Source organism: Anomaloglossus baeobatrachus, chromosome 1, assembly GCF_048569485.1.
Source record: "Anomaloglossus baeobatrachus isolate aAnoBae1 chromosome 1, aAnoBae1.hap1, whole genome shotgun sequence".
Classification (NCBI taxonomy): Eukaryota; Metazoa; Chordata; class Amphibia; order Anura; family Aromobatidae; genus Anomaloglossus; species Anomaloglossus baeobatrachus.
Window position 1 is genome coordinate 793,269,691 of NC_134353.1, and position 13,934 is coordinate 793,283,624.

At 48.7% G+C, this 13,934-nt stretch overlaps 1 protein-coding gene across 3 annotated transcripts in view; it reads right to left on the bottom strand.

Annotated features, from left to right (window-relative positions):
* ARL14EPL (ARF like GTPase 14 effector protein like) overlaps positions 1–13,934 on the bottom strand; it is a 75,083-nt gene that overhangs the window by 19,985 nt on the left and 41,164 nt on the right. For 2 of the 3 annotated variants that reach the window (XM_075341888.1, XM_075341887.1), the window contains one exon: positions 11,702–11,808. In XM_075341888.1, coding sequence (XP_075198003.1) covers positions 11,702–11,800 — 99 coding nt within the window. In that variant the 5' untranslated portion in view covers positions 11,801–11,808. Of the gene's footprint in view, positions 1–11,701; positions 11,809–13,934 lie in introns of those variants that run through there. The other variant, XM_075341889.1, reaches the window with a different exon arrangement.

Below are 13,934 nucleotides of genomic sequence, written 5' to 3' on the forward strand. Positions count from 1 at the left end.
AGATACCACTCTGTTCTGTGAAGCACTGGACATTCCAGCGGTCTGTATCCCAGATTGGGACTTGCAAAGGTTGGAAGGGCCGCCCCCTCCCGTGTGGTCCAAGGTGAGGGGTGGAGGGCGTGGGGCTTTGGGGGGGAGAGGAGGTAGGGGCCGCGGGTCGCCACCCTCCCCGGCTCACCGTTGAGGACACTTCTTAACCTGGTTGGTGCCTATTTCTTATACCCTCTGAGTTCCAGTGACTGAGCATGCTTTGTGATACTGTGACTCTCTCTACAGCAAGCCTCTGACTGTCCATTGTGTCATCTGCGGCCCTCTGGGTCTGTTGAGCTGCATAAGGGGGGGGGCTGTAGCCACAATGATGCCGTGGGTGGTAGGGGGGTTGGGGGGAGCCCGGTCCCCTTACTTGGAGTTAGTGGTTGAGGTTTTTTGTTTTGTTTTTTTTTTCCCTTGTTTCCTTTTGGCACGGGCCCGTGCCCACTGGACTGACCCCCGTGGGAGGGCTACTGGGGAGTGAGGTGGGTGGCTCTCTTAGCTCAGACGGGTTGGGGAACCTCCCTCTAGGTCTCTCCCTTCCGGGTTGACCCCCCGGGAATCTATGCCTAAGGTTTATGCATTTTGGTTAATGTTCTTAATTCATGTTCATTTCTATGTTTGTCCTTGTCTTCCCCCCTCCCCGATGTTTTTTCCTTATGTGTCCTTTCAGGTACCACCCCTTCTAGAGTCCCTGGGAGCTGCGGCCCTTTGTCGTATGGACCATCTCCTCTGGCCGGCTTCACAGGGGAAGTCATGCCCCCGACGGTATAGGTGTGCCATTAGCTTTTTCTTACTTCTAAGTTTTAGATATGACCCGCATTATCTCTCTTAACGTAAAAGGTCTGAATTCACCCCGTAAGAGGAAATTGCTGCTACAGGAACTGAAAACATCAGGTGCAGACATAGCCTTTATCCAAGAAACACATTTTGTGGAATCAAACACTTTCAAATTTGCGTCCCACCGTTTTCCCATCCATTACTCGGCTTACTCGGGCTCCAAGAGGGGGGGAGTTGCTATTTTAATATCCTCCAGTTGTCCTCTACAAATTACGGGTTCTCACTGCGATCCAGAGGGTAGATATGTGATTCTGGAGGGCCAACTGGGGGGATCCCCGCACATAATGGCCAACATTTATGCACCTAATGAAGGGCAGATACGCTTTCTTAAGAAAATACTCGATCTGATAGGCGGACTGGCACCGGCCTCTACGGTGTTGGGGGGAGACTTTAACATCCCTTTTTCGGAGGTGGCCGACAGACTCTCTGTGGGTGGACACCCTCCATCGGGTGCTTTGAAAAATTTGTCCCGGGACTTTCGTAGGCTCATTAGATCAGGGGCTTTATACGACGCTTGGAGGGTGGACCACCCGGGAGAGAAGGCCTTTTCCTTCTACTCGCATCCGCATCAGACGCACACCAGAATAGACTATTTTTTCATTGACTCACAGCTGCTGGGGCGTCTTGAGAGGGTGGAAATGGGATCCATTACGTGGTCAGACCATTCCCCACTCATAATGGACTTCAAGAAAGATGGTCCTCGACCTAGGCCTCAGCATTGGCGCCTTAATGAATCTCTGATCAAAAATCCCGACACTAGGGCCTTTTTAAATAAGCAACTGGTCGAATTCTTTCAGTTGAACACGGGCACGGTCACGTCGCCGGCAACACTCTGGGAAGCTCACAAGGCAGTGATGAGGGGACTATGCATTAGAGAGGGCGCCAGGGCTAAAAAGAATGCCACAAGCCAGCGGGACTCTATAACGGCCCATCTTAAGCTACAGGAGGGGAGACTGGCGGCTGCCCCATCACTGACTATTCTTAGGAGAGTCATCAGCCTTAGGGAAAAGTTGAGAGACTTGGCAATTGGCAGAGCAGAAAAATTGCTAACCTTTTCCAAACAAAGATACTATGAAAGGAGTAATAAGGCTCATACCTTACTCGCCAGGCAGCTTAAGGAGCGCGCTACATCCTCATGCCCTCAGGCTCTGCGCGACGAAAAGGGCACTATCCACTATCACCCCGCTTCAATAGCTGACATTTTTTTCAATTACTACAACAAGCTTTATAACCTTCCGGTTCCCCCGGGCATGGCTTCGCGCGGGGCTGGGGCACTTGGGGACTATTTTTCGGCCCTTGAGCTCCCTTCACTGCCTTGCGGAGCAGCCGCGGCTTTGAATGAAGAGATTACTACAGAGGAACTGGAGCAAGTTCTGGAAGCCCTGCCTGGCGGGAAGTCACCGGGCCCGGACGGCTTTACTTATTTTTATTACAAGGTGTTTGCGGCGGAACTCCTCCCACACATGGCCGCCTTGTTTAACTCTTTCCTTCAGGGTGACCCTATCCCTCCATCCATGCTACACTCCCATTTAATCCTCCTGCCCAAGCCACCCAGGGACCCATTGGACTGTGCTAATTATAGACCAATAGCCCTTTTGAACTCCGATTTGAAGATGTTCACCAAGCTCTTGGCGGCCAGGCTTAATCGATGGTTGCCCCAATTCGTGTATAAAGACCAGGTGGGTTTTGTCCCTTGCCGTCAGGGGGGGGACAACACCAGGAAGGTCATAGACCTGGTGGATGTGGCAAATCGGACGAAGCAACAGGCGTTGGTGTTGAGTCTAGATGCAGAGAAGGCTTTTGACCGCCTTGCGTGGCCTTTTCTCTTCAAGACAATGGAGGTCTTTGGGATCTCGGGTGGCTTTATGCGGGCCTTGAAGTCCCTGTATAGCGCTCCTACGGCCTCTATCAAACTCCCCCTCCACATCTCTAAGCCTTTTCTCATCTCCAATGGCACCAGGCAGGGGTGCCCCCTGTCCCCCCTCCTTTTTGCACTATGCATAGAGCCCCTCGCGGCCTCGGTCAGGAGCAACCCAGACATCTCGGGGGTCCTGGTCAGGAATAAACCGTTTAAAATCTCACTTTTTGCCGACGATGTGCTCATTACACTTACTAACATCCATGTGTCCCTTCCAATTTTAATGTGCACCTTGGGTAGGTACGGGAGCCTTTCGGGGTATAAGATCAACTCTAGCAAAACGGAGGCAATGCCCTTGAATCTCGACCCGGTGGCCCTGGATTACCTGCGTTTGAATTTTAAGTTTCGTTGGAAGACAGATGCGGTCAAGTACCTGGGGGTTAACCTCACATCTACTTATGATTCCCTCTATAACCTTAACTTCCCCCCCCTTTTCCGAGAGCTGAGAACTCTTTTGAGCAAGTGGTTGCCCCTCCCTCTTTCGTGGATGGGGCGCATTGCGGCGGTTAAAATGAGCTTGCTCCCAAAAATATTATATTTCTTTGAAACCCTCCCAGTTAAGGTACCAATAAAGGAGCTGAAGTCCCTTCAGGCGGCTATCCTTAGATTTATTTGGTGTAACAAACGTCATAGGGTGGCCAGGGAGGTGTTGATGGCTCGGAGAAACAGGGGGGGGCTTTCTGTCCCGGACATCCTAAAATACTATTGGGCGGCCCATCTTAGGAGGATCCCCTGTTGGGTGTCCCTTTGGGCATACAACAGGTGGACTGAGATTGAAAAACTTTGGCTGGCGCCTATACATCCAAACGCGCTCCTGTGGCCCCCGGCCCAGTGTGATTCGCCCCCCCCTCTTCTTGGACCGATGCAGTTCACTAGGGACCTCTGGGCATTTTGCATTAGAAGATTTCCTTTGGCATCCCCCTGCTCCCCTCTGGTGTCCTTCATATACCAACCCTTGCTCCCAAGCAGTCTGGAGTCGGACATGGTGCACCCCTGGCTCAAGGCAGGTCTATTCAGATTTGCAGACATTATAGATGGAAGTACAATGCAGATCCATTCCTTTGAGTACCTTAGAGATAAATTCTCTCTCTCTAATCGAGAGTTTTTCCAATATCTGCAGATCAGAGACTTGGCTGGCTCCTTGTTTGGCAGGGCAGGGGCCTCGATTCCCACAGATTTTGAGAAAATTTGCAGAAGGGGCACTGATACTAAGGGGCTGATTTCGGAAATTTACATTTTGCTTTCTGATTCACGGGAGGGGCCCGAGGGGTCTTTTCCATACATGCGGAAATGGGAGTCTCTATTGGGAAGGCGGATACTTCCTCAGGAATGGGCAGCAATCTGGGGAAACGCCGCCAAGACGTCAATATGCACACTATATAAGGAAAATATCTATAAAATTTTGCTATTTTGGTACCACACTCCAGATTTCCTTCATGGCATAGACCCCTCCATACCGGCTTGTTGCTGGAGATGCGGGGGAGGCAGGGGCACCATTCTGCACATATTCTGGTCCTGTCCAGGGATAGTCCCCTTCTGGGAGCGGGTTAGAGGGTTGATCCATAAAGTACTATATATAGAGGTTGATCTTGATCCCCTGATCTATGTTCTGGGTCTTGGGAATGGGGGATTGGGAAAAACGGCCTCTAAGCTTTTGTCCCACATCCTTACGGCGGCCAGATGCTTAATTGCAAAGAATTGGAGGCAGCCAGGGACACCCTCACTCCAGAGCCTCAAGTATAGATTACTGGACGTTAGACGCATGGAACATCTCACGGCACTATTGCATGACACAGTTGACCGCTTCCAGGCCGTGTGGGCACCATGGGACTACTTTGCGGGACAGGAGGATCTGTGAGACTGAGGCCTATGGGTCCTATGGAAGGAGCATGGACTCTTGAAACCCTTCCCTCTTCCCTCCTATTTCTCCTCTCCCCTCCTAACCCTCCTCACCTGTCCTGTCATTGTTTGTCTAGGTTCGATAAGAATTGTGAATTTTATGTTTTATTTTATGTATGAAAAACGTAAATTGAAAATCTCAATAAAAATTCAAAGTTTAAAAAAAACTTTTTCATTTGTTTATATTTTACTCAATTAAAAACAAATAATAACGTTTAAACAAAACATTATAACATTAATACTTTACATTTTTTCAGTTATTGAAATTTTTTTTTTTTGGACGACACCTTCCCTTTAACTGCTGATAATATCAGCTCACTTCTATCTGTTTTAACTTTGCTGGTGACCAAAAATTGGGGAGACGCCATGTTGTTTTTTAATTTATTTATTTGATTAACAGAAAGCTGAACAATCTATTTATCTAACTATGAACCTCTTTTACCTATTATCTAAAGCAACACTTTTGTTTTTGCTCCCATTTCTCATGAGCTGAATAAATAGAGCAGACCCGAACTTTAAAGTTCGGTGTTCATACTGAACACATACTTTACAAAAAAATCTGTGTTCGAGTTCAGAGTACGGGTGCTTTACATATGAAATCCACTCTAGTGAGCATCACTGTGCTCTGGTACTCTCAGTGCTCAGCCCAGTGCGAGCCGCAAGCAGATTTTAAACAGCACTTACTGGGGGTAAAATCAGCGTTATCAAATGTAGTGTACAAAAAAAGATAATATGAAAAGACCCCACCCTCCCTCCTCCGGAAGTGTTCTGTATAAAGCTGGCCGTATGTGGGCAGAGAGCTGAACTGCCCAGTCAGTGACTTCCAATGAGGTTCCACTCAAGTTTGGGTCCAGAAATGAACTCTATCTAAAGTCCGGTTGAACCTGCAGAATCCGAACTTCCACAGGGTCCACTCCTCTCTACAGCTGAACTCATACATCTAAAGCAGGCTTTACACGCTACAATATATCTTACGATGTGTCGGCGGGGTCACGTCGTAAGTGACGCACATCCGGCATCGTAAGTTATATTGTAGCGTGTGACAGCTATGTGCGATTGCAATTGAACGTTAAAACGTTCATCGCATGCACGTCATTCAATTGCTAAAAATTGAACGTGAGGCTGTTCAATGTTCCGAGGTAGCACACATCGCAGTGTGTGACACCCCGGGAACGATGAACAGATCTTACCTGCATCCCGCGGCTCCCACCGGCAATGCGGAAGGAAGGAGGTGGGCGGGATGTTTACGTCCCGCTCATCTCCACCCCTCCTCTTCTATTGGCCGGCTGCCGCGTGATGTCGATGTGACGCTGAACGTCCCTCCCACTCCAGGAAGTGGACGTTCACCGCCCACATTGAGGTCGTATGGAAGGGTAAGTATGTGTGACAGCAAATAATCGTTTGTGTGACACGTTCAACAAATTGAACGTGCCGCACATACGATGGGGGCGGTTGCGATCGCAAACGATATCGTATGCTTAATCGTAACGTGTAAAGGAGGCTTAAGACTTTTTCTATGTACAGAAAAGGCCTTTTTCTCTCAAGTATTTTTCACAAATTTGTCTAAATCTGTTGGTGACAACTTCTCCATTGCTGAGATAATCCATCCACCTCACAGGTGTGGCATATCAAAATGCTGATTAGACATATGATTAGTGCCCTAGGCACGCTACAATAAGGCTGTGTGCGCACGTTGCGGTTTTTTTCCGCGTTTTGGCTGCGTTTACAACTGCACTGTGTCATTGACAAAATGCATGCGTTCTGGTTCCCCTGCAAAGTCTATGAGAATTATGCAAAATCTGTGCGCACGATGCTTTTTGAAACGCAGCGTTTTGATTGTCAAAAATTTGTCAAAATATCTGCGTTTGAATAAGCAACATGTCAATTGTTTTTGCCATTTTGGCTGCGTTCTACACCCATTGAAATCGATGAGTTGTAGAAAAACACTGCCAAAATGTTAAGCAGTGCGTTTGCACTGCATTATTGTTGCGATCCGCATGTTTTTTTTAACATAACGAAGGCAGGTCTTTCGTCTTTCTCTCTCTGTCGGTCGATCTGTCGGTCGGTCTCTCTCTCTCTGTATCTCTCTCTGTCCACGTCGGTCTCTCCCTCCCACCCCCTCTCTCATACTCACCAATCCACAATCACCGTCGCGGCGTTGCACGGCGTTCACACTGTGGCGGCTTCTCCTCTTTTGAAAATGCCGGCTGCTCATTAATCCATCACGTATTTCCTGCTTCCCCCGCCCACCGGCGCCTATGATTGGTTGCAGTCAGACACTCCCCCACGCTAAGTGACAGCTTTCTCACTGCAATCAATCACAGCCGCCGGTGGGCGTGTCTATATCAAGCAGTAAAAAAAATAAATAAATCATTGAAAAAAAAACGACGTGTGGTCCCCCAATTTGGATACCAGCCAGGGTAAAGCCACACGGCTGAAGGCTGGTATTCTCAGGATGGGGAGCTCCATGTTAGGGGGAGCTCCCCAGCCTAACAATATCAGCCAGCAGCCGCCTGGAATTGCCGCATCCATTAGATACGACAGTCCCGGGACTTTACCCAGCTCATCCCGAATTACCCTGGTGAGGTGGCAAACAGGGCAATAAGGAGTTAATGGCAGCAGCCCATAGCTGCCACTAAGTCCTAGGTTAATGATGTCAGGCATCTCCCAGAGATACCTTTCATGATTAACCTATAAGTTAAAGAAAATAAACACACACATCCAAAAAATCCTTTATTTGGAATGAAAGACAAAAAAACACCCTCTTTCACCACTTTATTAACCCCTCAAAAACAACTCCAGGTCCGACATAATCCACGCAAGGTCCCACGACGCGTTGAGCTCTGCTACATCGGAAGCTGACAGGAGCAGCAGTAGAACACCGCCACTCCTGTGAGCTCCATGCAGCAACTGAAGTGAGTTGCGCGATCAGCTGTGCTGTCACTGAGGTTACTCGCGACCACCGCTCTCAGGTGGAGGACTGCAGCTGTGGCCGTGAGTAACCTGAGTGAAAGCAAAGCTGATCGCGCGGCTCACTACAGTCACTCAGGGGATTTGCGATCATAGGTGAGTCCTTCACGTGTGACCGCAAATCAAGCCGCGGCACACGCACAGAGCTGCGCGATCACAATGAAGTCGAGTGAAGTTCATCCGAGTTCATTCTGATAGCGCAGCACTGTCTCGCAGCCAGCCATGCTCTTTTTGATAGTGCGGTCCCACTCAGCTCTGCTGCAAGCCTATGGGGATGCTGCAGAGCCGAGTGGGACCGCACTGTGAAAAATGTCTATGGCAGAGAAAGCATCCAGAATGCATGAATTCTCCAGAAATGTGCGCACGTTGCGTTCTGACGAATGCGTCTCAGAACGCAGCTTTTTCGGCTGTGTTCTGAGACGTACAGGCAGTGACTTACACGCTATGGAATAGAATGCAACGTGCGCACACAGTCTTAAAGGCCACTCTAAAATGTGCAGTTTTACAAAATTGGGAGAGTCCAGGAGGATCAGCAAACCAGTCAGTATCTGGTGACCACCATTTGCCAGTCTGCAATATGTCCTGTACAGTGAAAACCAGGATTCATCTGTGAAGAAAACATCTCTCCAGTGTGCTAGATGCCATCGAATGTGAGCATTTGCCCACTCAAGTAGGTTATGAAAACTGCAGTCAGATAGATACCTCGATGAGGACGACGAGCAGCAGATGAGCTTTCCTGACATGGTTTCTGACAGTTTGTGCAGAAATTCTTTGGTTATGCAAGCTGATTGTTGCCGCAGCTGTCCGGGTGGCCGGTCACAGTTACAGATGATCCTGGAGGTGAAGATACTGGATGTTGAGGTCCTGGGCTGGTGTGGTTACACGTAGTCTGTGGTCGTGAGGTCGGATATATTGCTAAATTCTCTGAAATGCCTTTGTAAACGGTTTGTGGTAGAGAAATGAAATTTGTCTAAATCTGTTAGTGACAACTTCTACATTGCTGAGATAATCCATCCATTGTGGCCAGCCTAAGTCACACCTGTGCAATAATCATGCTATCTAATCAGCACCTTGATATGCCACAACTGTGAGGTGGATGGATTATTTCGGCAAAGGTGAAGTGCTCAATAAGGCTATGTGCGCACGTTGCGTTTTCTTTTTGCGTTTCTGCAGCGTTTTAAGCAGCAGCGTCACATGTCAAAATGCATGCGTTCTGGTTCCCCTGCAAAGTCTATGAGAATCATGCAAAATCCTTGTGCACGATGCTTTTTGAAACGCAGGGTTTTGATTGTCCAAAATTTGACAAAATCTCTGCGTTTAGAAAAGCAGCATGTCACTTCTTTTGTCCGTTTTGTCAGCGTTCTACACCCATTGAAATCAATGAGTTGCAGAAAAACACTGCCAAAATGTTAAGCAGTGCGTTTGCATTGCATTTTTGTTGCGATCCGCATGTTTTTTTGCCATAACAAAGGCAGGTCTTTTGGTCTCTCTCTCTCTGTCGGTCGGTATGTCGGTCGGTCTCTCTCTATGTCTCTATCTCTCTCTCTGTCCATGTCGGTCTCTCCTTCCTACCCCCTCTCTCATACTCACTGATCCCCGATCACCGGCGCAGCGCTGCACGGCGTTCACACGTGGCAGGTGGGCGTGTCTATATCGAGCAGTAAAAAAATGCCGTGTGGTCCCCCCCAATTTGGATACCAGCCAGGGTAAAGCCACACGGCTGAAGGCTGGTATTCTCAGGATGGGGAGCTCCACGTTATGGGGAGCCCCCCAACCTAACAATATCAGCCAGAAGCAGCCCGGAATTGCCGCATCCATTAGATGCGACAGTCCCGGGACTCTACCCGGCTCATCCCGAATTGCCCTGGTGCGGTGGCAAACAGGGTAATAAGGAGTTAATGGCAGCAGCCCATAGCTGCCACCAAGTCCTAGGTTAATCATGGCAGGTATCTACCCGAGATACCTTCCATGATTAACCTGTAAGTTAAAGAAAATAAACACACACATCCAAAAAATCCTTAATTTGTAATGAAAGACAAAAAACACCCTCTTTTACCACTTTATTAATCCCTCAAAAACACCTCCAGGTCTGACGTAATCCACGCGATGTCCCACGACGCTTACAACTCTGCTACATCGGAAGCTGACAGGAGCGGCAGTAGAACACCGCTGCTCCTGTGAGCTCCATGCAGCAACTGAAGTGAGTAGCGCGATCAGCTGTGCTGTCACTGAGGTTACTCGCGGCCACCGCTCTCAGGTGGAGGACTGCAGCTGTGGCCGCGAGTAACCTGAGTGAAAGCACAGCTGATCGCGCGGCTCACTGCAGTCACTCGGGGATTTGCGATCACAGGTGAGTCTGTCACGTGTGACCGCAAATCAAGCCACGGCACCCGCACAGAACCGCGCGATCACAATGAAGTCGGGTGAAGTTCATCCGAGTTCATTCTGATCGCGCAGCTCTGCTTCGCAGCCAGCCATGCTCTTTTTGACAGTGCGGTCCCACTCGGCTTTGCTGCAAGTCTATGGGATGCTGCAGAGCCGAGTGGGACCGCACTGTCAAAAATGTGCGTTCTGGAAGCATCCAGGACGCATGAATTCAGTAGGAATTCTCCAGTAACAATGCGTCTCAGAACGCAGCTTTTCGGCTGCGCTTTTCTCAGAACGCAGCTTTTCGCCGGTTTGCCGGATTCGCTGCACGCCAGTACAGTGTATACAGTACAGTGGCAGCGCCGCAACTTCCGGGTCACATGCTCTGGTCATATGACAGCATGTGACCGGAGCTTGTCGCGCTGCCACTGTACTGTATACACTGTACTGGCGTGCGCCGAATCCGGCAAACCGGCGAAAAGCCGGATGTGTGAAACTAGCCTATCACAGATTTAGACAAATTTGTGAACAATATTTAAGGAAAAAAAAAGGCCTTTTGTGTCCATAGAAAAAATCTTAGATTGTTGAAAACTGGGAGCAAAAACAAAAGTATTGAATTTTTTTTTTGTTCAGTGTATTATCAATCATTGATCTATCCCTTTATATAGTATCTATTGTCTTGAATGCATTTATTTCTGGTCTGTGTCACACAGACAACACATGGATGCCATCTGTGTGCTATACATATCATCCGTGCTGACACTAAAAAACGGACATCTCTCCATGTGGTTCACATAGACACACGATCTGTGTGAAAACACGGCCATGTAAGTAGCATAATATATTATAACGGTGAGGCCAGAGTCACACTTGTGAGAGACTCGTGCAAGTCTCACATCGCATCACCCGACATGGCCTGCAGCTCTCCTGACAGGAGCATCTCAGTTGCATAGAAATACATGCAGCTGACCCGTTCCTGTCAGGAGAGTGTGTGGCCACGCCGGGTGATGCGATGTGAGACTCGCGCGAGTCTCTCGCAAGTGTGACTCCAGACTTAACGTGTATATGTAGCTCCGCTATGAGTCAAAGCCACACATTCCAGAAACACTAACGTGTGAAGAGGGCCTTATGAGGTGAGGATTTGGCCACATCAGCTCCCTGTGAGTAGAGAAATATTAGGTATGCACAGTATATTGCTGCAGTGCTAAGGTAAGGTCTATTTGTGAGCAGACGTGTTCGGATGCATGCCCACGATCAGTGTTCACAGCATTTTGGACGCAGCATACTTCAGCTGCGTCCAAAGTGCTGCGATGTACATTATAAGCACAGTGGATGGCATTTCTAGACATCCCATGCCCACTGTGCGTGCAGGGCCCGCAGTGAAAGCTGACCTGAGGTGTGGCTTTCCGAGCCGCAGCATGTCAATTGTTTGCTGCAGAGTCGCAAGCGGTCTCCGCAGTGAGAACAGAGGAAAGAGACTGCAACTGCTGGAGCCCGGATCATGGGCACTGGGAGCTGCAGTCTCCTGCGGAGGAGACTCGTAGCCCCGCAGGTCAGGACTCGCCGCGTACAGGACACAGTGGTAAGAGTGGAATAAATTATACATTTGTGTATCTGTAAGAGACGGAGTCACAGATGCAACTAAATAGCATATAAGATACATTGTGATAATCCTACCAACTGCTTCAGAGGTCGGGGGTTGTCCTCTTTCACGGCTTCTCTCTTCATGCCTTCTTTTCCTTCCTTATTTTTTGCACAGGTGGATTTTTCACTCATTGTGAATTCTAGAATGTAAAATATCTAAATATTTTTTATCATATAATGGATGCAAATATCAGGCATTGTTATTTCTTAGAAATAAACTACGGTATTTTTGTACCCAGTTCATGTTTTGCATACACACATCCAGGGGTTAGATACTGAGGGCAGGGGACACTTGCGCAAGAATAATGTTCTCAATAGTTTTCCTTTATAAGCAAAAAAAGATAAATAAAATCAGCCTTACTCAGCTCCCTGAGTCCAGAGATGCCTCTCCGCTACTGGCCCGGTCTATGTTTTGGGCTGCATTGGTGATGTCACAACAACAATACACATGACCACTTTAGCCAATCACTGGTCTCAGCGTCTTATGCCATCTACCTCGGCATGACAGTTGAGCATAGTGATTGGCTGCGGGCTCATTTGTGCTATAGTCATGACATCCCAATGCAGCCTGTGAATACAGAGCAGGGCACTAGTGAGGCAACGATGGACCGGGGACAATAAGTAACTGATTATTTTTTCTTAGCACAAGCCTATGTGCATAAAAAAAAATCTGATTGACTGACATTTCACACAGCAAAAACATGTTGGACATACATCTGAAAATCACAGTGCACATGTCATTGCACACTTCATACAAGCACAGCACACATGCTTCATAAGCACAGCGCACATTAGACACATTACACAAGCACAGCAGACTTTGGAGACATCACACAAGCACAGCAGACTTTGGAGACATCACACAAGCACAACACACACATCAGACACATCACACAAGCACAGCGCACACATTCGACAAGGTCACACATGCACAGAACACACATCAGAGACCTCACACAAGCACAGCGCACAAATCAGACAGGTCACACAAGCACAGTACACACATCCTACAGGTCACACAAGCACAGTGCACACATCAGACCGGTCACACAAGCACAGAACACACATCAGAAACATGACACAAGCACAGCGCACACATCAGACAGGTCACACAAGCACAGCGCACACATCAGACAGGTCACACAAGCATAGCGCACACATCAGACAGGTCACACAAGCACAGAACACACATCAGAGACATGACACAAGCACAGCGCACACATCAGACAGGTCACACAAGCACAGCACACACATCCTACAGGTCACACAAGCACAGTGCACACATCAGACCGGTCACACAAGCACAGAACACACATCAGAAACATGACACAAGCACAGCGCACACATCAGACAGGTCACACAAGCACAGCGCACACATCAGACAGGTCACACAAGCATAGCGCACACATCAGACAGGTCACACAAGCACAGAACACACATCAGAGACATGACACAAGCACAGCGCACACATCAGACAGGTCACACAAGCACAGCACACACATCCTACAGGTCACACAAGCACAGTGCACACATCAGACCGGTCACACAAGCACAGAACACACATCAGAGACATGACACAAGCACAGCGCACACATCAGACAGGTCACACAAGCACAGCGCACACATCAGACAGGTCACACAAGCATAGCGCACACATCAGACAGGTCACACAAGCACAGAACACACATCAGAGACATGACACAAGCACAGCGCACACATCCAACAGGTCACACAAGCACAGAACACACATCAGAGACATCACACAAGCACAGCGCACAAATCAGACAGGTCACACAAGCACAGCACACACATCCGACAGGTCACACCAGCACAGTGCACACATCAGACCGGTCACACAAGCACAGCGCACACATCAGACCGGTCACACAAGCACAGCGCACACATCAAACAGGTCACACAAGCACAGCGCACACATCAGACAGGTCACACAAGCACAGTGCACACATCCGACAGGTCACACAAGCATAGCGCACACATCAGACAGGTCACACAAGCACAGAACACACATCAGAGACAAGACACAAGCACAGCGCACACATCCAACAGGTCACACAAGCACAGAACACACATCAGAGACATCACACAAGCACAGCGCACAAATCAGACAGGTCACACAAGCACAGCACACACATCCGACAGGTCACACCAGCACAGTGCACACATCAGACCGGTCACACAAGCACAGCGCACACATCAGACCGGTCACACAAGCACAGCGCACACATCAGACAGGTCACACAAGCAC